Source organism: Oryctolagus cuniculus, chromosome 10, assembly GCF_964237555.1.
Source record: "Oryctolagus cuniculus chromosome 10, mOryCun1.1, whole genome shotgun sequence".
Lineage (NCBI taxonomy): Eukaryota > Metazoa > Chordata > Mammalia > Lagomorpha > Leporidae > Oryctolagus > Oryctolagus cuniculus.
The window spans coordinates 51582967-51607569 of NC_091441.1; the positions used below are offsets into that span (position 1 = coordinate 51582967).

The 24603-nt window shown below is 39.9% G+C and overlaps 1 protein-coding gene across 1 annotated transcript in view; it reads right to left on the reverse strand.

Annotated features, from left to right (window-relative positions):
* The window catches only part of PSMA8 (proteasome 20S subunit alpha 8), a 61288-nt gene that overhangs the window by 35436 nt on the left and 1249 nt on the right, over positions 1 to 24603 (reverse strand). Inside the window, exon 2 of the mRNA XM_002713467.4 lies at positions 11317 to 11443. Within this exon, the coding sequence (XP_002713513.1) occupies positions 11317 to 11443 (127 nt within the window). The remainder of the gene's footprint in view (positions 1 to 11316; positions 11444 to 24603) is intronic.

A 24603-nucleotide genomic window follows, 5' to 3' on the forward strand; every position in this document is an offset into this window, starting at 1 on the left:
TCCACTTCTGATCCAGCTCCCTGCTAATGTGCCTGGGAAAGCAGTGGAACATGGCTGAAGTGCTTGGGTACCTGTACCCACGTGGGAGACCCAGAAGTTCCTGGCTCCTGGCTTCAGATCAGCTTAGCTCTAGCTGTTGTGGCTATTCGGGGAGTGAACCAGTGGATGGAAGATGCTCGCTCTCTCTCTCGCTCTCTCTCTGCCTCTCTGTAACTCTGCTTTTCAAATAATTTTTTTAATAAACATGCCAATCGCACTAATCAATAATTGGACAGGCAAAAAAGTAAAAATTCTAGAGAAAACATTTCAAATTATAATTCTTTTTAATTCATAAATAAGCAATCAATAGAAGAAATGAGCTCTCAATATAGTGCTTTAATTTTTTTAAAAATGTACTTGAAAGAGAAGGAGAGAGGGAAGGAGGGACAGAGACAGATAGCTATCTATTCCATCCAATGGTTCACTACTCAATTGCCCACAGCAGCCAGGGCTAGGCCAAGATGAAACCAGAAGCCAGGATTTCAATCCAGGTCTCCTACATAGGTGACAGGGAGCCAAGCAGCTAAGCATCATCACTGCCTTCCAGGGTGTAAACCAGCAGGAAGCTGGAGTTGGAAGCAGAGCTACTACTCTAACCTAGGCACTCTGATATGGGATGCAGGTGTCTCATCTTAAGTGGCATCTTAATCACTGTACCAAGCACCCACCTCTGCTTTTAAATTGATGTGATAAATTTACCTTGAAGATTATAATATAAAATTCCAACTATTAAACAGAATTCCACATGCTACATGAAGTTTTTTTTCCAATTCTTCCACTTTTTTCTTAAGGCTTGCTTTCTAAACATTAAAAGTATAAAATAACTATCAATTAAAAAGTTAATGCCCTTGGGCCCTGCACCCACATGGGAGACCAGGAGAAGCACCTGGCTCCTGGCTTCGGATCAGCATGGTGCGCCAGCCACAGCGCACTGTCCACTCTGCCTGTCAAAAAAAAAAAAAATGTCTAAAAAAAAAAAGTTAATGTTTTTCATAATGGAATTATATATATTTTTCTGATTTTTTTTTGTAAAATATTTCAAACAGGGGCCATTGTTATGGCACAGCAGGTTAAGCTGCTGATCGTGCCACTGGCATCCCATATTGGAGTGGTGGTTCAAGTCCTGGCTACTTCACTTCTTTTTTAAAGGCTTATTAGAGGTGTGGGGGGGGGGGGTAGAGAGAGACCAAGTGAGAGAGAGATCTTAAATGTGCTGGTTCATTCCCCAAATGGCCCCAATGGCTAGAGCTGGGCCAGTCCAAAGCCAGGAGCCAGGAGCTTCTTCCATGTCTCCCACATGGTTGCAGAGGCTCTGCATGGCTCTGCATTTGGGCCATCTTCTGCTGCTTTTCCCAAGACATTAGCAGGGAGCTGTATCAGGAGTTGAGCACCCAGGACACATTCTTTTTGAATGGAAAATTACTATAGTTAAAAGATATGTTTAATCTATAATTGTCCTTAAATCATTTGAGTTGGAAGTATAGTTTTTCCTAAATATTTTTTTAACAGGCAGAGTTAGACAGCGAGCGAGAGAGCGAGAGACAGAGAGAAAGGTCTTCCTTTTCCATTGGTTCACCCCCCAAATGGCTGCTACAGCCAGCGCACTACGCCGATCCGAAGGCAGGAGCCAGGTGCTTCCTCCTGGTCTCCCATGCAGGTGCAGGGCCCAAGCACTTGGGCTATCCTCCACTGCACTCCCGGGCCACAGCAGAGAGCTGGACTGGAAGAGGAGCAACCGAGACAGAACTCGGCACCCCAACCGGGACTAGAACCAGGGGTGCCAGCGCTGCAGGCGGAGGATTAGCCAAGTGAGCCGTGGCACCGGCCATTTTTCCTAAATTGCTTACCATATATGAACTATTACAGGAACATGGTGTAAAGTAAGTTTTCCCTTTTTTATTCTCTATTGTTCCTGCACAGGGAAGGAGCAGTCCTTCTTTACCTCATACTTGATGAGAAGTCAAAAGAGAAAGAGAAGCCATAGTGAATTATCTGATGAGCACTTTGGTCTGTTTAGTCTCACCTGTTATATCCTGCCTCATACTGCTTTTTCTACTGTCTGGAATAATTAGGTAGCCTGCTATTTTAAAGTTTATACACAAATCACACATTTCTACTTTGAGAGCACTGTGGTCCCTCTTCACTTCATAGTTTGCTTTATTATTTTTTTTTCCTTTCAGAGAAGCTATTGATAAAAAGATGTTCTTGCTTTTTGTATCATGAAAGTATTCTCATTTGTTGAGTTAGGAAATAAAGTTTATAAACACAAGATTGAAACTTCAAAAAAAACCAGATACACATATTATGTTTTTAAAAGATTTATTTATTTGAAAGAGTTACACACACACACACACACAGAGAGAGAGAGAGAGAGAGAGAGAGAGAGAGAGAGAGAATGAGAGAAAGAGAGAGTCTTTCATCTGCTGGTTCACTCCACAATTAGCCGCAATGGCTGGAGCTGTGCCGATCCAAAGCCAGGAGCCAGGAGCCTCCTCCAAGTCTCCCACGTGGGTGCAGAGGCCCAAGGACTTGGGCCATCTTCCACTGCTTTCCCAGGCCATAGCAGAGAGCTGGATTGCAAGTGGAGCAGCCAGGACTAGAACTGGTGCCCATAAGGGATGCTGGCACTTCAGGCCAGGGCATTAACCCACTGTTCCACAGCACTGGCCCCCACATATTATTTTCATCTTAAAGAAATGTATCCCTTGGGCTGGTGCTGTGGCAAAGTAGGTTAATCCTCTATCTGCGGTGCCAGTATTCCATATAGGTGCTGGTTCTAGTCCCACTGCTCCTCTTCCAATCCAGTTCTTTGCTATGGCCTGGGAAAGCAGTAGAAGATGGCCCAAGTGCTTGGGCCTCTGTACCTGCATGGGAGACCTGGAAAAAGCACCTGGCTCCTGGCTTTGGATTGGCATAGCTCCGGCCGTTGCAGCCATTTGAGGAGTGAACCAACGGAATGAAAATCTTTGTCTCTTCCTCTATTGTCTGTAACTCTACCTCTCAAATAAATAAATAAAATCTTTAAGAAAAAAAAAAAAGAAATGTATCCCTATCAGAAATTAAAGTACTATACATCATTTATATTAAAATGATTTCTAATTCTTATTTTTTTATTGTGATAAAATACACAACTTAGCACTTTTTACAAAAAGATTTTATTTATTTGAGAGCTAGAGTTACAGAGATAGGGAGAGACAGAGAAAAAGGTCTTTCTTCTGTTGGTTCACTCCCCAAATGGCCGCAACTGCCGGAGCTGTGCCGATGCAAAGCCAAGGGCCAGGTTTTCCTTTCTGGTCTCCCATGTAAATGCAGGGGCCCAAGCTAGCCCTCGAGCCATCTTCCACTGCCTTCCAAGGCTGTAGCAGAGAGCAGGATTGGAAGAGGTGTAGCTGGGACTAGAACCGGTGCCCATATGGGATGCTGGCGCCGCAGGCAGAGGATTAACATGCTGTGCCACGGCGCTAACCATGACTTACCATTTTAACTGTACAGCTCAGTGACACTGTCCCATTCACAAAGTGCAAACATCACCGTCACCTACCTCTTGAACTGTTTATCCTACTAAACTGAAACTTTGTACCCATCAACTCTATTCTCTTCATACCCCAAGACCTGACAGGTGCCATTCTACTTTCAGTCTCCGTGAATTTCACTACTCTAGGTAGCCTAGGTAAGCAGAATCACAGTATTTGTACTATCATCACTGGCTTATTTCATTTACCATGTCTTCAGTGTTCGTACATGTTATAGCACATATCAGAATTTCCTTTTTTTAAAATGCTTAATTACAGTGTGTTATGTGCATAAGTGATCCTCAAAAAGTTCAGGGAAAATGTGCATACTAAAAAACTGTGGATTTCAAAGTTTGTTGCACCAAAATAAACTTATATTTTATTTGCAAAATATTTATTTACTTATTTGAAAGGCAGAGTGAGAGAGAGACATATCTAGCAAGAGACAGAGAAACAGAGATTTTCCATCTGCTGGTTCACTCCCAAAATGGCTGCAACAGTCAGGTTTGAGCCAGGCTGAGCTCCTACCAGGAGCTCCATCCTAGTCTCCCATATGGGTAGCAGGGACCCAAGCATTGGGTCATCTTCTCCTGCCTTCTCAGGCACAACAGTAGGAAGCTGGATCAGAAGCAGAGTAGTTGGGATTTGAACTAGCAGTGTACCACATTTCCAGTCCCAAAACTTACACTTTCCGTGAACTTTCTGAAGTACTCTTGTATGTGCCATATTTTATTTCTTTGTTCATTTCTCAATAGACATTGGGCTGCTTTCATGTTTTGGCTATTGTGAATAATACTAAGAACAGAGTTGTAGAAATACCTGTTTAAATCCATACTTTCAATTTTTTAATGAAGTGTAAATGCTGGATCATGTAATTCTATGTTTAATTTTTTTTTTTTTTTTGACAGGCAGAGTGGACAGTGAGAGAGAGAGACAGAGAGGAAGGTCTTCCTTTGCCATTGGTTCACCCTCCAATGGCTGCCACAGCCGGCACGCTGCGGCCGGCGCATCGCGCTGATCCGATGGCAGGAGCCAGGTGCTTCTCCTGGTCTCCCATGGGGTGCAGGGCCCAAGCACTTGGGCCATCCTCCACTGCACTCCCTGGCCACGGCAGCGAGCTGGCCTGGAAGAGGGGCAACCGGGACAGAATCCGGCGCCCCGACCGGGACTAGAACCCGGTGTGCCGGCGCCGCAAGGCGGAGGATTAGCCTAGTGAGCTACGGCGCCGGCCCTCTATGTTTAATTTTTGATGAACTTTCATACTGTTTTTCATACTGGCTATACAATTTTATATCCTTATCAACTGTATATGAGGATTTCCATTTCTCTCTATCTTTGCCAACACTTTGTATCTTCTGTTTTTTGTTGGTGTTTGATAACAGCCATCCTAACTGGTATGAAGTAGTGTCACCTTGTGATTTTTGATTTGCATTTCACTAACAATTTGTGCTGTTGATCATCTTTTCAAATATCAGTCATTTGTATATCTTCTTTGGAGAAATTTTTGTTTTGTTCAGAGAAATATTTATTAAAGTTCTTTGCACATTTGTGTATTGGGCTGTTTGTGTTTTGCATATTTTGGGCATTCTCTTCATATTATAGCTATTAATCCCTTATCAAATATATGACTTGCAAATATCTCCCTCCATTCTGTAGGTTGTCTTTTCACTGTGCTGATTTTGGCATAGTTTTAAATTTTATAGTGCAGATTTTTTTTTTGTCTGTGCTTTGTTGTTAGATGCAATGATCGCTGCCAAATCCAATCTCAAGAAACTTTCCTATATGTTTTGTAATTTTAGTTCTTACATTCATTTTTATACATAGTGTTAGATAAGTGTCTTACTTTGTTCTTTTGCATTTGTTGAAAAGATTGCCCTTTTCCACTGAATGCTCTTGGCACCCTTGTTGAAAATCATTTGACCACATACGCAAGAGTTTCAGGGTTCTCTAGTCAATACCATTGGTTTAAATGTTTATATTAGGCTAGGATGATACTATTTTGATTATCATGAGTTTGTAGTTAATTTTTAAATCAAGAACTATGAGATCTCTAATTTTTTTTCAAAGAGTTATATATTTTATTTATTTGAAAGGCAGAGTTATAGAGAGAGGAGGAGAATTAGAGAGAGATCTTCTATCCACTGGTTCACTCTCCAAATGGTCGCCAATGGCTGGGGATGGGCCAGTCTGAAGCCAGGAGCCCACAGCTTCTTCCGGGTCTCCCACATAGGGACAGGGGCCCAAGCACTTCGACCATCTTCCACTGCTTTCCCAAGTGCATCAGCAGGGAGCTGGATGAGAAATAGAGTGGCTGGGTTTTGAACCAGTGCCCACATGGGATGCCAGAGTCGCACACAGGTGGAGGCTTAGCCTGCTATGCCAGAAACTGGTCCCAATTTTGTTCGTTTTCAAGATTGTTTGGCTACTAAGGGACTCTTGAGATTCTACATGAATTTTAGGATAGTTTTTTTTCTATTCCCCTATGAAAAAGTCATTGGGATTTTGATAGGAATGGTATTGAATCTTTAGATTGCTTTGGGTAGTACTAACCTATTAACAATATTTAATCTTCCCATCTATAAATAGGAAAGTCCTTCCAATTTTTAAAAATATTTACTTTATTATTTATCTGAAAGGCAGAGTGAGAAATAGAGAAATAAAAAAATACTTCCATCTTCTGGTTTACTATGTAAAAGGCTGCCATGGCTAGGGCTGGGCCAACCTGAAGCCAGGAGTCTGGAACTCTATTCAGGTCTCCCCAATAGGTGGCAGGGTCCCAAATACTTGGGCCATAGTCTGCTGCCTTCCCAGGAGCATTAGCAGAGAGCTGGACTGGTAGCAGAGCAGCTGCGATTAGAAATGGTGCTCTGATATGGGATATTGGTGAGGATTATAGGTAGTAATTAACTTAATGTGCCTTTCAAAGAGAGAAGCCATATTTATATGATACTTAAGCGCCCCGTCTCTCACTATGTGATGCTCTATGATCACCAGAGTCTGAACCAATGGGGCCTGCCCAATCTTGGACTGTGACCTTCCAGAACCATAAGCCAAAATAAATCGCTACTTTCTAAGTACCTTGTCCCACAGTGTTCACAAAGGGACATTGGTCTGAAGTCTTCTATTCTTATATTCATAGTAAAGCTAGCCTCGAATGAGTCTGAAAGTGTTAGATCCTCTTCAATTCTTGGGAAAAGTTTAAGGCTGGTGCTAATCTATTTAAATGTTTGGGAGAATTCACCAGTGAAGCCATTAGGTATTTGATTTTCTTAATTGGCATGTGATAACTGATTAAATGTTTTTGATATGTCAATATTTTCTACATACTATTGAATAACTACATAATTTGCATTTTTCAAAGAATTTTTTTGGTATACAACTGTTCATAAAACTTGAGTATTTTTTTTTTTTAAATTTGACAGGTAGAGTTATAGAGAGTGAGAGAGAGAGACAGAGAGAAAAGTCTTCCTTCCGCTGGTTCTCTCTCCAAATGGCCGCTATGGCCGGCACTGCGCCGATCTGAAGCCAGGAGCCAGGTGCCTCTTCTTGGTCTCCCAACAGGTGCAGGGGCCCAAGCAATTGGGCCATCCTCCCCTGCCCTCCCAGGCCACAGCAGAGAGCTGGACTGGAAGAGGAGCAACTGGGACAGAACCTGGAGCCCAAATACGATGCCAGCGCCGTAAGCAGAGGATTAACCAAATGAGCCATGGTGCCGGCCCCTTAAGTATCCCTTATTCAAAGTGTTTAGGACTATAACTGCTTCAGATTTGGGCTTTTTCCAGATTTTTGAATATTTGCACAGACTTTACCAGTTGAGCACAAAAAAGATTTTGTAGCTTTCTAAATTTTAGATTTTCAGATTTGGAGATGTTATACTGTAGCTTTCCATCAAAATTTTTTATTTCTGTAAAACTGCAGTAATGTCCCCATTTTCTTTTCTCATTTTGAATTTTTCCTCATTTCTCTTAGTTAGTACAGCTAAAAGTTTATAAATTTTATTGATTTCAAAAAACTAACTCTGAATTTTCTTTTCTCTATTGTTTTTCTATTAGACACTTGCTGTGCTCTCTCACTTTCCTCTCTCTCTCTCTTAACGTCTGACTATCTTTATTACTTCCTTCTGTTGTTTTAGATTCTTTTTTTTTTCTAGTTTAAAGGAATAAAGTTAGGCTGTTGAATTGAGATTTTCTTAATGCAAATATTTATAGCCATGAATATGCCACATAGCACTTCTTTCATTATATACCACAGGTTTTGAAATGCCATCTTTCCATTTTATTGGTAAAATTTATTAATTTTTACTTGAAAGGTAGGTAGAGAGAGGTAATCTTTCTTCTACTGGTTCACGTCCCAAATGCCCACAATAGCTGGGGCTGAGCCAGGCTGAAGTGAAGCTCAGAAGTCAATCTGGGTATCCCATGTGGGTGGCACACACTTCAGTACCTGATGCCCCTTAGGGTGTGCATTAGCAGGAAGCTAGAATTAGAAGCAGAGCTGGAACTTGAATATACTATGGGAGGCAGGCAGCTTAACTGCTGTGCAAATACCATCTGTGTGTTTTCATTTTCGTTTTCCTCAAGATATTTGCTAATTTCCCCTATGATACTCTTCTTTGAAACATGGAAAGCTAAATAATAAATTGTTTAATTTCTATATATTTTTGAATATTTAAGTTTTCCTTCTGCTATTGATTTTTATTTCCATTTTGATCAGAAAAGATACTTTGCATGATTTTATGATTTCAACATTTTTATATTCTTTAAGACTTGTTTTGTGGCAAGATGACTCCTTTTGTAAGACAGCAAATAAAATATATTTTGTTGGATGAAGCTTTTTTTTTTTTTTATTTGACAGGTAGAGATATAGATAGTGAGAGAGAGAGACAGAGAGAAAGGTCTTCCTTCTGTTGGTTCACCCCCCAAATGGCTACCATGGCTGGCGCTGAGCTGATCCAAAGCCAGGAGCCAGGTGCTTCTTCCTGGTCTCCCATGCGGGTGCAGGGGTCCAAGCACTTGGGCCATCCTCCACTGCTTTCCTGGGCCACAGCAGAGAGCTGGACTGGAAGAGGAGCAACCGAGATAGAACCCGGCGCTTATATGGGATGCTGGTGCCGCAGGCGGAGGATGAACCAAGTGAGCCTTGGCGCTGGCTCCTGGATGAAGCTTTTAAACATCAATATGAATTTCTAGTTGCAAAAAAACAGTGAGCAAAAAAATGATGAGACACATCATATTCACTGTACAAAAGCAAATAAACAGTTGAAAATAGGTATAATCTCATAAGTCACAGGGGAAATACAAATTAAATTCACAATTAGAGACAACTACACACCTGGTAAGATGTTAAAAAAAAAAAAAAGTAACAACACCAAATGCTGTTGAAGACGCAGAGGACAATGAATTCCTTGGGGGCCAGTGCTGTGACACAGCTGCCTGCAGTGCTGCATCCAGTGCTTGGCCACTGCATGCAGTGCATGGCCACTGGTTTGAGATCCGGTTGCTCCACTTCCAATCCAGCTCCCTGCTAATGTACTCAGGAAAGCAGCAGAAGATGGCCCAAGTATTTGGGCCTCTGCCAATTATACAGGAGACCCAGATGAGGCTCTTGGTTTGTGGTTTTGGCCTGGACCATCTCTGGCTGCTGCAGCCATTTGGGAATTGAACCAGCGGATAGGAGATTTTCTCTCTCTCTCTCTCTCTTGTTCTCTCTAACTCTGCCTTTCAAATAAAGAATTAAAGACATACATACATACATAAATCTTTTTAACAAAATAATCACTCATACACCACTAGTTGGAATGTAAACCAGCACAGTTAATCTGGAACATAATTATGCAGTAATTGCTAAAATTAAGCATGCATTACCATATAATCTAGCAATTGCATTCTTAGGGTTTTATCCCAGAGAAATGAAAATACATGTTCACACAAAAACCTGCACAGAAATTTTCACTGAAACTTCATTTGTAATAGGCAAAAGGTATCCTTTACTAGTGAGTTACTGTTTCTATCATGGAATACTAATCAGTAATAAAATGGGATGAACTACTGATATATGCAACAACTTGGATGAATTACAAGGGGATTATACTAGATGAGAAAAAAGGTTTTATATATATTTTATTCATTTAACAATCTCAAAATGACAAAATTATATAGATGGAAAATATATCAGTGGTTATCAGAGCTTAAAGATGGGAGGAAGAAACAGCATGAGGTAGCTTTGTGGTGATGGACAAATTGTAGATTTTGACTATGGTGATAAATATTTGAATCTACACAAGTAAGAAGTATAATAAAATTATACACACACACAAATGAATGCACATAAAATTGGTCAAATCTGAATAAGCTCTTTGGATTGTATGAATGTGAATTTACTGATTTTCAAGATGTTACCATTGAAGGAAACTGGGCAATCTGCTTTTCCCCGATTTTTCATGTAAATGTATAATTATTTCAAAATAGAAAGCTTTGGGGCCAGCATTTTGGCACAGTGCGTTAAGCTGTCCTAACACTGGCATCCCAGATCGCAGCACAGGTTTGATTATGGCTTCTTTGCTTCCAACCTAGCTCCCTGCTAATGTGCCTGGGAAAGCAGTGGAAGATGGTGCAAGATCCATGTGGGAGATCTGAATGGAGTTTCAGGCTCCTGGCTTCTTGTGGCTATCAAGGGAGTGAACCAGCAGATGGAAGAGCTCTGTCTGTCTTTTTTCTATCACTTTGTCTCTCAAACAAAATAAAAAGCTTAAAAAGGAAACAGCTACTAAAAGTTCTAAGCGAGGCGCTATGGTGTAGATTGTTTTGAGTGTGTCTTCTGCCAAAGTCTCATGTGCTAGTAGCTTGGATTTCAATGTGGTGGAACCTTTAAGTGTTGCCTGGTGGAAGGTGGTTAGGCTTTTGGGAGTGCCACTCTTATAAGGGATTAACGTGGTTTTGGTGAGATCATAATTTCCATGAGAGTACACTATTCTAATAAGAGCAAGCCTGGCCCCTGAATCTTTCTGTCATCCTGTTTTTTCTTTTCTTTTCTTTTCTTTTTTTTAAGATTTATTTATTTTAAAGGCAGAGTTACACACTCACACACACACACACACACACCCCTTCCATCCACTGGTTCACTCCCCAAATGGCTGAAAGAGCCAGAGGTGGGTTGATCCAAAGCCAGAGGACAGGTGCTTCTTCTGGGTCTCCCACATGGGTGGCAGGGATTCAAGCACTTGGGCCTTCTTCCACTGCTTTTCCCAGGCGCAGTAGCAGGAACCTGGATCAGATGTAGAGCAGCCGGAACTCAAATTGGTGCCCATATGGGATGCCACTGCTGCAGACAGCGGCTTAACCTACTACACCACAGAGCCAGCCCCTGCCATCCTGTTTTACCATATGCTTTCTTTCTCTTGCATTAACTACTATCATGTTGTGACATGTTGTCATGTTGTGTCACAGCTGGGATTGGGAATAGGGGGTCAGCAGGATGCAGGCACCATGCTTCTGAACCACTAGAACTCTGAGCTTCATAATAGCAACATAAAATGATGAAAATAATATGCATTGTTTTACCATTTATGCTTTATCACAGTTCATTATCAGAAATCTTGGCTTCAAAAGTTGTGGGTTTCTTTCTTTAATTAAATACAGTATACCATTTCTTTTTACTAACAGAGTCCATATGTTGTATAAATACAGCACAACTATGGTAGTGGGGCCAACTGTATTGCTCTACTGCACTAAAGAACTATGCATCATTACTGTAGATCCATAAGTACCTGCAAAAGCCATGCAGACGTGGTCATCAAGGGCACAAATTTTCCTCACAGTTCTTTCATCTTGAAGTTTGGCAACAGATTTTTTTTCTACTCCAAGCACAACAATATTGGTACCCCGAATTCCAACCTGTCAATAAAGATTGTTTTTAAGTTTGAAGTTTAAACTTAAGTCATCCTTACACATGACTTAGAGGTAAAGGTTTTTGTTCGAACATATAATAAAAATGATAAAAGTATACTGTTAGTGAAGCAGTTGCACAGGTACAGGCTTATTGTTCATTCCTCAAACTCAAGGTAAAGAATACAACTAGGTAGAAATAGCAAACGAAAATTCAACCAATGTTAAAACTAAAAGAGTGTCCTAATCTCATTAAAAAAAAAGAACCTGAAAAAGCACTATCAAAATATAGTATGATTTTCAACCAAAATGCAAGGAAACGAGGGTAATCCATACGGATTCCTTATCGAGTAAGTAGTACCAGATATGGCAGTAAAAACAGGAAACAAAAGTAGAAAAACTTCTGCAAAACTCTCTCATGCATCTTGCAATTTGGAAGGATAGGAATTGGAGGCTGTTTTATTATCCCCCAAAATTCATATGTTGAAAACTTAACCCCCAAAGTGATATCAATAGAAGGTAGGACTTTGGAGAAGTGGTATGGTAGGGAGGATGGAATGCTATTAATAGAATTAGACCTTGTAAAAGAGGTACAAGAGAACTTGTCTGCGCCTCAGTCACATGAGGATACAGCAAGAAGGGGTCATCTATAAAGCAGGAAGTGGTTCCCATCACGTGCTGAATTGGCCTTGATTTTTGGATTTCCAAGCTGCTAGAACTGTGAGAAATGTTTCTGTTATTTTTAACCTGCCCACTATATGGCACTGAGTTATAGTAGCCCAAATGAATCAAGACAGGGCCATAAGCAGCCAAGAGAACACTAAATGTCCTTACCCTGTATCACTTATAAAGAAAGTTTCATTTAAACAAGAAGGAAACAAGTGGAAGAACTATGGCTCTTTCCTTGCTAGCCATTTTCTGAAGAAAATGGGTAGAAAATCTAATTTTGTAAATTAGATTGTAACCAATGTACAAAGTAGTAGTTCTGAAATAGGGACTTGCGGGGAAATACTGCCATATTCTCAGTAATTATTTCAGAAGAGAACTGTCCTTCAAAAACAAGTAATAGGCCCAGGAGGTTCATACATACATTCTGTTAGGGTAATTCCTATGCTAGTCTATAATACAGATAAAAGTGGAAATGTTCCTAACTCTTTTTTTTATGAAATTTTGGATACTACATAACAATCTTAAATGTACAAATATAACACTTTCTAAATCATGGAAAGGACCAATAATTCTTACGTAGGAAAGCTGATTAAAAATTCAAAACAAGAGATTATTCACAGAAAACATTATTGGTCACCTCAGCAAGATGGCAGACTAGTAGTTTCTAGTACTCATCTGCCAGGAGAAATGTCAATTTGAACAACCATGCAGGAAAACAGCTTCATAAGAACAAAGGAACACAGGTGAGAAACTCTAGCACTAGGACTGACCACAGAAATAAGAAGCATTGGTGAGGTTAGGAAAGATAGTTTCTCATGAAATTGTCACCTTTCTCCCAAGCCAAAACATTACAGTTCAAAGAGACAGATACACTCCATGTGATAGAAGCAGAGTGAAGTGACTTCATCATAGACTGCAACTCTGTGAGCTACAGTCCTTGTGGACTTACATGCTAAGGCTATTTAACTGCTAACCCAGGCACCAAGCTAGCACATCTAAAGACTATGGCAGTATGCCCACTCAGAATCTTCAGATGGGCTGACTGGTGAAAGACTTTCCCTGGTAAAGCAAATTTGTAAGGGCTGGAAGATGTGCCTACTTTTAAATGTGTAGATACCAATGCAAGTTCACAAAGTTCATGAATAATCAGGGAAATATAATATCACTAATACAAAATAAAGTACCAGTAATTGAATAGAAAGAAATGAAGGTCTATAATCTGGAAAAAGAGTTAAAAGTAGTATTATTGAAAAAAATTCAATAGATAAATGTTACTACTGGGGCCCATGCTGTGGTTTAGGTAGCAGAGCTGCTACCTGCAGTGCTAGTATCCCATATGGGCACCGGTTCAAGCACCAGCTGCTCCACTTCTGATCCAGCTCCCTGCTAATATGCCTGGGAAAGCAGTAGAGGTTGGCCTAGGTGCTTGGACCCCTGCACCCATGTGGGAGATCTAGAAGAGTCTCCTGGCTCTTGGCTTTGGTCTAGCCCAATCTTGGCAGCTGCAGTCATCTGGGGAGTGAAACAGCAGATGAAAGACCTCTCTGTCTCTTCTTCTTTCTCTGTAACTCTGCTTTTCAAATAGATAAAATAAATCTTTTTTAAAAGTTACAAGAGAAGAGCTGGCGCCACGGCTCAATAGGCTAATCCTCCACCTGCGGCGCCGGCACCCTGGGTTCTAGTCCTGGTCGGGGTGCTGGATTCTGTCTCGGTTGCCCCTCCTCCAGGCCAGCTCTCTGCCGTGGCCAGGGAGTGCAGTGGAGGATGGCCCAAGTTCTTGGGCCCTGCACCCGCATGGGAGACCAGGAGAAACACCTGGCTCCTGGCTTCGGATCGGCATAATGCACCGGCTGCAGCATGCCGGCCGCAGCGGCCATTGGGGAGTGAACCAACAGCAAAGGAAGACCTTTCTCTCTGTCTCTCTCTCTCTCACTGTCTACTCTGTCTGCCCCTCCCCCCAAAAAAAAGTTACAAGAGAAAACAGACAACTAAACGATATCAGGAAAACAATATATGAATGAAGTGAGCCAACAAAAAGACAGAAACCATGAAAATGAGGCAAACAGAAATTCTAGAGCTGAAGAACAAAATGACTGAGTGAAAAATGCCATAGAGAGCATCAACAGTTTCTTGACAAAATCAGAAGAATTGGCAGGTTCAGACAGGTTATTGGAAGATGAGTTAGAGAAATAAAAAGAAAAAAAGAATGAAAAATAGTGAAGGCCTATGAGACTTATGGGACACTTCTAAAGAACTAATTTTTAACATTGTGCCAGTCCTATAATGAGCAGTGAAAAAGAAACAGGCAGAAAGCTTATTTAAATAAATAATGACAAAAATTTCTAAATTGAGAGAAGGAAATGAACAACTACATTCGTGAATGCCACAGAACCTGAAATATATTAAAAATGAAATCTTCACCCAGACACATTATGATCATGTTCTCAAAGGCCAAAGAGATTTTTTTTTAAATGGCAGAAGAAAAATGACACATCATATACAACAGAACTCTCATTAAGACTGTTAGTGGATTTTTCAGTAGAAACCTTTCAGGTCAGAAGAGGATGGGCTGACATAAGGAAACTTTTGAAGACAAAAAACTGCAAATCAAGAATACTATAGTTTAGGGCTGGCATTGTGGCATAGCAGATTAAGTTACCATCTGCAATGCCCAAATCCCATATGGGTGCTAGTTCAAGACCCATCTGTTCCACTTCTGATCCAACTCTCTGCAGAAGTGCCTGGGAAAGTAGCAGAGGATGACCCAAGTGCTTGAGCCCTTGCACCCACATGGGAGACCAGGAAGAAGCTCCTGGTTCCAATCTGGCACAGCCCCAGCCAGTGTGGCCATTTGAGGAGTGAACCAGCAGATGGAAGACCACTTTCTGTCTGTCTGTCTTTGTCTTTCTGCAACTCTGTCTTTCAAATAAATAAAATACATCTTTTAAAGAAAAGAATACTATATCTTTAGAAATGGAGTAAAGATGGCAGGCACCGCAGCTCAATAGGCTAATCCTCCACCTGCAGCGCTGGCACGCTAGGTCCTAGTCCCAGTCGGGGCGCCAGATTCTGTCCCGGTCGCTCCTCTTCCAGTCCAGCTCTCTGCTGTGGCCTGGGAGTGCAGTGGAGGATGGCCCAAGTCCTTGGGCCCTGCACCCGCATGGGAGACCAGGAGAAGCACCTGGCTCCTGGCTTTGGATCAGCTGCCGCAGCGGCCACTGGGGGGGTGAACCAATGGAAAAGGAAGACCTTTCTCTCTCTGTCTCTCTCTCTCACTGTCCACTCTGCCTGTCAAAAAAAAAAAAAAAAAAAAAAAGGAGTAAAGATCCCCCTCAATAAACAAAAGCAGTGGGAACTCATTTCTACTATATCTGACATACGAGAAGTAATAAAGGAGTTCTTCAAGTTGAAATAAAAAAGTAGCATCATGAAAACATGGAAATATAAAACTCACTGTCAAGGTAAGAATATTCTAGCACTATAACAGTGGTGCATAATTTATCTTTTAAAAAATATTCTTATTGCATTTGAAAGGCATGGGGAGGAGGGAGGGAGAGAGGGAGAGAGATTGATTGATTAATTAATTGATTTTGGTCATTTTTCTATTGCCTTCCCAATGCAGGAAGGTGGATGGAAAGTGGAGCAGCAGGACTTGAACCTACACTCTGTATATGGGATACCGGTGTGTTAAGTGGGGGTTTAACTGCGCCACAACACGGGCCCCCAGGGAGAGGCTTAACTCTAATGTCTTCATGCTAATGGTTGATCCTGGTGGTGGTAGGAAGTGATAATCAGGTTAATTAGTGAAGAGAAAACAGTTATAAATGTGTGTACACCCAACATTAAATCACTTACATATATAAATCAAATATTAGCAGAGCTGAAGGGAGAAACAGATTGCACTGCAATAATAATAAAAGACTTCAACACTCTTCTTTCCATAATAATAGGCCATTCAAACAGAAAATCAATAAGGAAACGAGTGGACCTGAATAACTCTATAGACCAAATGGATCTAACAGTCATACAGAAAACACTCTATCCATCAGCAGAATACACATTCTTTTCAGACACACATGGAACATTCTCCAAGACAGGTTAGGACACAAAACAAATCTTAAATTTAAGATTGAAATCATATCATCCATCTTTTCTGACTACAAGCCTATGAAAATAGAAATCAGTAGCAGGAATAAAATTGGAAAATTCATAAGCATGTAGAATTAAACATATTCCTGAACAACCAATATGCCAAAGAAGAAATCAAAAGGAATATAAAAATACACCTTGAGACAAATAAAATGGAAGCACAAAAAGCCAAAACCTTTAGGATGCAGTCAGAGTAGTTCTAAGAACAAAGTTTGTAACAATGAATGCCTAAATTAAGAAAAAAGATTTAGGGTCGGTGCTGTGGCATAGCAGGTAAAGCTGCCGCCTGCAGTGTCGGCATCCCATATGGGTGCCAGTTGGAGGCCTGGCTGCTCCACTTCTGATCAAGCTCTTTGCTATGGCCTGGGAAAGCAGCATAAGATAGCCCAAGTACATGGGCCCCTGCACCTGTGTGGGAGACCTGGAGGAGGCTCGTGGCTCCTGGCTTCGTTTTGGTGCAGCTCCAGCCATTGCAGCCATCTGGGGAATGAACCAGCAGATGGAAAACTTCTCTCACTCTTTCTCTCCGCCTCTCTGTAATTCTGCCTTTCAAATAAATAAATAAATCTTAAAAAAAAAAAGATTAAAAAAATAGAAAAAGACCAAATTAAATGCAAGTTAGAAGGAAGAGTTAAAGGTCTAAGCAGAAACACATGAAATAGATACTAGAAAAACAAAAGATTAATAAAACTGAGTGATTTTCTGAAAAGATAAAATAGAAACAAAGGTAAAATAAAAAAAAAACCTTGAACTACACGAACAGAAAAAGAAATAAGACTCAAAATTATAAATGAAACAGTTATACATTAAAACTGATACTGCAGAAACACAAAGGATCAAAGAAACTACCAGGAGCAACTGTGTGCCACTAAATTAAATGATGTCAAAAAAGTAGACAAATTCCTGGAAACACACAACCTACCAACATGAAATCATGAAGAAATAGGAAATCTAAATAGACCAATAGTGAGTAAGAAAATGAATCAGTAATCCAACCTTCCAAGGGTTGGGGAGGGAAGCCTAGAATCTACTAGCTTCACTGGTGAATTCTACTAAACATTTGAAAAATAATTAATGCTGAGCATCTGTCAAATTCTACTAAAAAAGTGAAGAGGAGGGGTCATTTTAATCTCAAACCAGACAAGGGTACTACAAGAAAAGAAAATTGAAAGTAAAAAGCCTATCTTAACATAGATTAAAAAAAAATCCTTAACAAAATACTATCAAACCAAATTGAAAATACATGATAAGAATCATACATTACAACATAGTGGAATTTATCCCTGGGATGCCAGGATGTTTCAATACACAGAAATCAATAAACATGATATATCACATCACTAAAATAAAGAGTAAGAATCATACAATCATTTCATTTATTACCAAAAACACCAGTTAAGATTCACGTTAAAAATTTTTCACAAATTATTCATGGAAAGAGTGTATCTTAATAAAGGCAATACATGACAAGCCCACAACTATTATCACACTTGATGGTGAAAAGCTCAAAGCTTTTCCTTTAAAATCAGGAAGAAGATAAAGATTCTCACTGTCACTGTTTCTATTCAATACGGTACTAGAAATCCCAGCCAGAGGAAAAAAAAAGAATAAAAGGCTTCCAACCCAGGAAGGCAAAACTAAAATGGTCTTTTTTTTTTTTTTTTTTTAACAGATGGTATGATATTATATATATAAAACTCTCTCTCTCTCTTTTGCTCTCTCTCTCTCTCTCTATATATATATATGTAAAACACTCTAAGATTTTTTTAGAACTACTAAATTTAGAACTAATAAAGAATTAAGTGAGGCTTCAGGCTACAAAATCAACATGTAAAAAACAGTTGCTGGGGCTGGTTCTGTGGATTAGTGGGCTAAACCTCTGCCTGCCATGTCAGCATCCCATGTGGATGCCAGTTCATGTCCTGGCTGCTCTTCTGAAACAGCTCTCTGGTTATGGCTTGGGAAAGCAGTGGAAGATGGCCCAAGTGCTTGGGCCCCTGAAACTGTATGGGAGACCCAGAAGAAGCTCCTGGCTCCTGCTTTGGATCAGCCCAGTTCCAGCTGTTATGGCCACCTGGGGAGTAAACCAGCAGATGGAAAACCTTTCTGTCTCTCCCTCTCCCCATAATTCTACATCTCAAATAAATAAAATCTTAAAAAAACAAACAAAAATCAGGTACCTTTGTATAATAACTAATAATTGTGTCCAAAAATGAAACTAAGAAAAAAATCCCACTTATACTAGCCTCAAAAAATAAGATACTTAGGAGTGAATTTAACCAAGGAGGTGAAAGATCTGTATACTGTAACAATTGATAAAAGAAATTGAAGACAGGAAAAATAAATGGAACAATATTCCCTGTTCATGGATTGGAACAATTAGTATGTTATAAGGTCCAAACTGGGGCTGGTGCTGTGGCATAGCAGTTAAAGCTGCTGTCTGCAATGTCAGTATCCCATATATGCACCGGTTCAATTCTCGGATGCTCCACTTCTGGTCCAAATCCCTGCTAATGGCCTTAGGAAAGCAGTAGAAGGTGACCCAAGTGCTTGCGTCCCTGTATCAGCATGGGAGAACCAAAAGAAGCCCCTGGCTCTGGATTGGCACAACACTGGCTGTGTGGTCTTCTGGAGAGTGAACCAGAGGACAGAAAAATCTGTTTCAAATAAGTAATACATATATATATGTGTATGTGTGTGTGTGTGTGTGTGTGTGTATTTAAAAAGGCTCATACCACACAAAATAAACTATAAATCCAATGCAATCCCTATCATAATTACAATTATATTTTTCACAGAAATAGAAAAAAGAAAAACCCTAAAACTCACATGGAGTCACAAAAGACCTCAAATATTTAAAGCAATTTGAGGAAGAACAAAAAAAACTGGAAGAAGCACAATACTTGACACAAAAATATTCTACAAAGCTAATGTAATCAAGACAGCATAGTACTGGCCTACAAACAGATATATTGACAAATGGAACAGAATGGAATCCCAGAAATAAAAACAGATATTTAGGGTCAATTGATCTTCACCAAAGATGCCAGGAACACAGAGTGGAGAAAGGAAAATCTCTTCAATTAATGGTACTGAGGAAATCAGATATCTATGTGCAGAAGAACTGGGTCCTTACCTCATATAGTATACAAAATGCAATGCAAAATGGATGAAAAGACTTAAAAATAAGATCTGAAATTGTAAAACTACAAGAAGAAAACATAGGAAGAACCCTTCTTGCCATTAGTTTGGACAATGCTGTCGCTCCCCCTCTTCGTGGAGGAGCGACACTAAACCCTGCCTAGGCTTCATATCCGAGTCACGGCACCATTATGTCGCTCCCCCTCTTCATGGAGGAGCGACACTGAACCCTGCCTAGGCTTCATATCCGAGTCACGGCACCATTATGTCGCTCCCCGTCTTCGTGGAGGAACGACACAGGACCCTGCGCTGTTCTTTCGTCTGCTCGGCCCTCCCCGGGTTTGCTGCTGGTTCTTCCCGGGTTGGCTACTATCCCTTCCACCTCCGTGGAAGGGCAGTTCCCCCTGGCCACATTCCCCACTTCCGCAGGGGAGCGGCACACCGCCGGCCGGCTTTCTCGGGGGCTGCACGGGTGTTCCTTCAGCTAGATGTTCCCCTTAGATGTTCCCCTTAGATGTTCCTGGTGCATGCCGTCTCTCTCCTCCTTTATAGTCCTCCTCCGCCAATCCTAACTCGGCTGCCCACACGCCGAGTACGCTGCTCTCCTCCAATCAGGAGCAAGTCCTACAGTTTATTAGCTGAACTGGAGGCAGCTGTGTAGAAGCTGTTTACTTCTCTCCCAGCGCCATATTGTGGGAGAGCAGATGCATAGAATAAGTCTTAATTCCAGTAACTCAGTCCAGTCCGGGCTGCTCCCCACACAATGCTTTTTTGGATATCACCCCAAAAGGACAGGTAACAAAAGCAAAAATGGACAATGAGATCGCAACAGGCTAAAAAAAAATACAGCAAAGGAAATGAAAGAGAAAAGAGACAAAGTTTTGTTGGGAGAAAATATTTGCAAACCATCTATCTAATAAGGAGTTATATCCAAAATATATAAGTAACTCCGAGGACTCAATAGGAAGAAAAGAATCCACTTCAAAAATGGGCCAAAGTCTTAAATAGACATTTCTCCAAAGAAGACTTACAAATGGCAACAACAGGAAAATGAAAAAATACTCAACATCTCTAGTCATCATAGAAACACAAATCAAAACTACAGTGAGATATTATAGCACACCTACCTGAACAGCTATTATCAAAAATAAAAACGCATTGGGAAGGAGGTAGAGAAAAGAAAATCCTCGCATACTGTTGGTGGGAATATAAACTGGTATAGCCATTATGGAAAACAGTATTAAAGTCCTCAAACAGTTAAAAATAGGACACTAAGTGATCTAACAATGTCATTTGGGGTACACGTCCAAAGGAAATGGAATCAGGATCTTGAAGTTTTATCCACACTCCCATGTCTGTTATAGGACTACAAGAATACCTTATGTTATTGTGTTTCACTTTATTGGACTTCACAGGGGTATATGTGTGTGTGGTTTTTAGAAATTAATGATTTGTGGCAACCCTATGTCAATCAAGTCTATTGGCCCCATTTTTCCAACAGCCTGTGTTCATTTCATGCCTCTGTTGCATTTCAGTAATTCTGTCAATATTTCAAAAGTTTTAAATATTATTTTTTGGGTTAGGATGTTCTGTGATCAATGATCTTTGATATTAGTATTTTGGATTTGTTTGGGAACACCAAAAGCCATGCTCATTTAAGACAGAGAATGGTTAAATACTGTGTGTGTTTGGACTGCTCCATCAATCAGCTGTCCTCCATCTTTCTCCCTCCCCACAGGCTTTTCTATTCCCTAAGCACAACAATACTGAAATCAGACTAATTAGTAACCCTGCAATGGACTCTAAGTGTTCAAGTGAAATGAGGTATTACATGTCTCTCACTTTAAATCAAAAGCTAGAAATGATTAAGCTTAATGAAGAAGGTATGTCAAAAGCAGCCATAGTTGAAGTGAAGTCTCTTGTGCCAAACAGTTAGCTAAACTGTGAACACAGAGAAAAAGTTCTTGAAGGAAATTAAATGTGTTAGTCCAAAGAATACACCAAAGATAAGGAAAATGAAACAATCTCACTGCTGATATGGAGAAAGATTTAGTGGCCTGGATAGAAGAACTATCTCAATTTCTCTCTCTTTAAAATAACTAAATAAACAAAGATATCTTGAAATAATAAATGAAGGTGATGTAAGACTCACATTAAAATTGAAGGAAAAGAGTAATCAAATAGCAGACAATAATACCTACAATTTATTAAGTACTTCATGTGAACCAGATTCTATGCACGATGTTTAACATATACTATTACTGCATTCAACTCATATCACCCTGTTAAGCAGATATTCTAATGTCTGCTACTAAAGAAACTAAAACTTAGAAAGATTAATTTACTTAATTGACATATGTAGTTTCCACATTTGTGATAATGGCAGCTAATTAACATACAAATATTTGTTGAACTATGATGCAATGCAAAAAACACAGGCTTTGAAAGTAGAAAAATTTTAAGTATGAATATAGACTCCATCATTTTCTGGCTGGGTAATAAAAAGGTGATTAAATATCATCCTTAATGTTAAATAATGTACCTAAAATGCCTGGTGTATAAAGTATTACTTATATTTTGTTTCAGTGTGGAGGGAATGGAGGAAGAGAGGGGAAGAGAGAGAGATTCAGAGACAGGGAGAGCAAGACAGAGAGTGCATTTTCATCTACTGGTTAACTCCTCAAATGTCAGTAACAGCCAGGGTTGACCCAGGCTGAAGCCAAGAGCCAGGAACTCCATCTGAGTCTCCCAAATACATTTCAGGAGCCCAGGCACTTGAGCCAGTATCCATCTGTTGCTTTCCAGGATGCATCAGCAGGAAACTAGACTGGAAACTGAGTAGCCAGGACTCAAACCAGGCATTCCAATATGGTTGCAGGTGTTGCAAGCTATTGTGGTTTACCCAGCCACACCACAATGCCACCCCACAAAGTAACTGTTAGGTCCTACCAGATCTACCAGATCTTACTGTCCAGTTGCCGCGAGAAGATTATTAAATAAACCTGCCACTAAAGAAAATATGAGAATAAGACCAAACAGTAAATATTGTAACATACTCTGCGCTCTGTACAGGTTATAAATTCAGAAGCAAAAAAAGATTCATGATGATTGGAGGGGAGAGGACAAGAGAAAGTTTCAGGAAGGATAAAGATGCAGAGATTCTTCAAGGATACGTCAAGGTGTAGAGCAGCAAAAAAGGTGTTTTCCCCCTCTCTGAGCTCCACGGAAGGAAGCATACAGACAAACAAAGAAGGAGCTACCCCTGAATTAAAGAGTAAAGAGGGTGGGAAAGGATTATGGAAGACTTTGATGGCCACATTGTGGAGCTGAGACTTGATAAAGTAGGAAATATAGAGCTAATAACATTTTGGGGTCAGAGAAAGGACAGAACAAGTAATGATAATAAATCTTATCTTTTTCATGGGAATATTATGAAGGATTCATTTTTTTCCCCTAAGAAATGTATTATTTCTCCAAAATGTTATTTGAACATATTTTGCATTTATAGAAAAGGAACTAAAGCAAAAAGAAAACAAGCCTCTTGCCTCACTTCATGCTGTAAAATAATCATCAAGAAAGGAAATAGAGCCCAAGGCCTCTAATTGTTGCCCATATAACTTTTTATGTTACCGACTAATAGTACTTCTACATATTGGTCAAAACTGGTCAACTTTTGGTTATTTATAACTTATCAAGTCAACTGGTGTTTATAGACAGGAAATTTTGCAATCTATTTTAATAACCAGTTGCCATTATAAACTTTACTCTATGTAAAAGGTCATAGCACCCTTAAGGAAACACAATGAACGACTCCATACAAAGATGCAAATTATAATTTCACAATCCTCAGACAAGAGTGTCTCATCCTTGCAACGTATCTTTAAAAATGCCCACTATAGGTATTTTTATATCCTTACCCTTTTACAGCTCATTACAAAGGAACTATCAATCAGTTCTATAGCATTCTTAAAACATTTTAAATGAGCCAATGTGGTTTCTTATTACACTCCAGTCTTCTCCCATTACTCCCTTTATTTCAGGCTCTAAAACTTGGGCATTATTTTCTAACCATATGCTACATGCCATGCTGGGGATTATATAACTTTTTGTTTTTATCAAAACGGTACCCTTTTGGTTTAAGCTACATCAGGCTTTTCCTAAATTTACAATTCTAAAAAAAAACCTTATAAAACAGAAGCAAAACTATTGGGCGCAATTAAATAGAGGAATACTTCTAAAAGATTTTTCTTTCTAGTGTTTTTCTAAAACCACTTTACTGATAGATTTATATTGAAAGTGAAAATTATTTTCTTCCATAACTAAGTTGGTATGGAAAGTAAGAGAAATACAACTGCTAGATTTAGAAATGCTCTGTGTATTCTCATACCTACTGCCTGAAATTCCAACACACACAACAAATACTCATGAAATCTGAGACACTTAACAAAAAATTGGATCTTTTTGAATTCATAGTCTGTCTAGGACCTGGAAGTTTTAGGGGTAATAAATAGATCATTGGTCACTAGGGCACTTTTGTCCTTTTCAATTTTTATAAATCACTAAGGTTATTGAATATAGTAAAAATTTGGCAGCAGTATTACTGCTACCCTGAGTATTTAAAAGTTTCTCAGTAATGTGGATAGATAAGTCTAAAGTAGAGTATAATCTCAGGAACTTACAGCATCATTTAAAAACAACAAGAAGGGGTAGGACCTGCAATGCTGGCATCCCATATGGGTTCCAGTTCCAGGCCCAGCTGCTCCACTTCGGATCCAGCTCTCTGCTTTGGCCTGGGAAAGCAATAGAAGATGGCCCATGTGCTTGGGCCTCTGGGCCTGCTGAGACATGGAAGAAGCTCCTGGCTCAGGATAGGGCCATTTGAGGAGCGAACCAGCGGATGGAATATCTCTTTCTCTGCCTCTGCCTCTCTCCAACTCGGCCTTTCAAAATCAATCAATCAATCAATCAATCAATCATTTTTTTTAAAGTGGCAATTTCTTAGAGTTTGGAACATCAGAAAGGTCAAATATTGTGATATCAAATACTGGGACTTAACAAGTGTGTCTGGATCAGCGTTCTTAACCATTTTGTTATCAACAAGGATTTTATTTTGCATTGATCTGGTCCATGTTTTAGGGTCAGGCACGGACAATTTTTAGTTTGAACCATATTTTTTTTTAAAGATTCATTTATTAGGCCGGCGCCTCGGC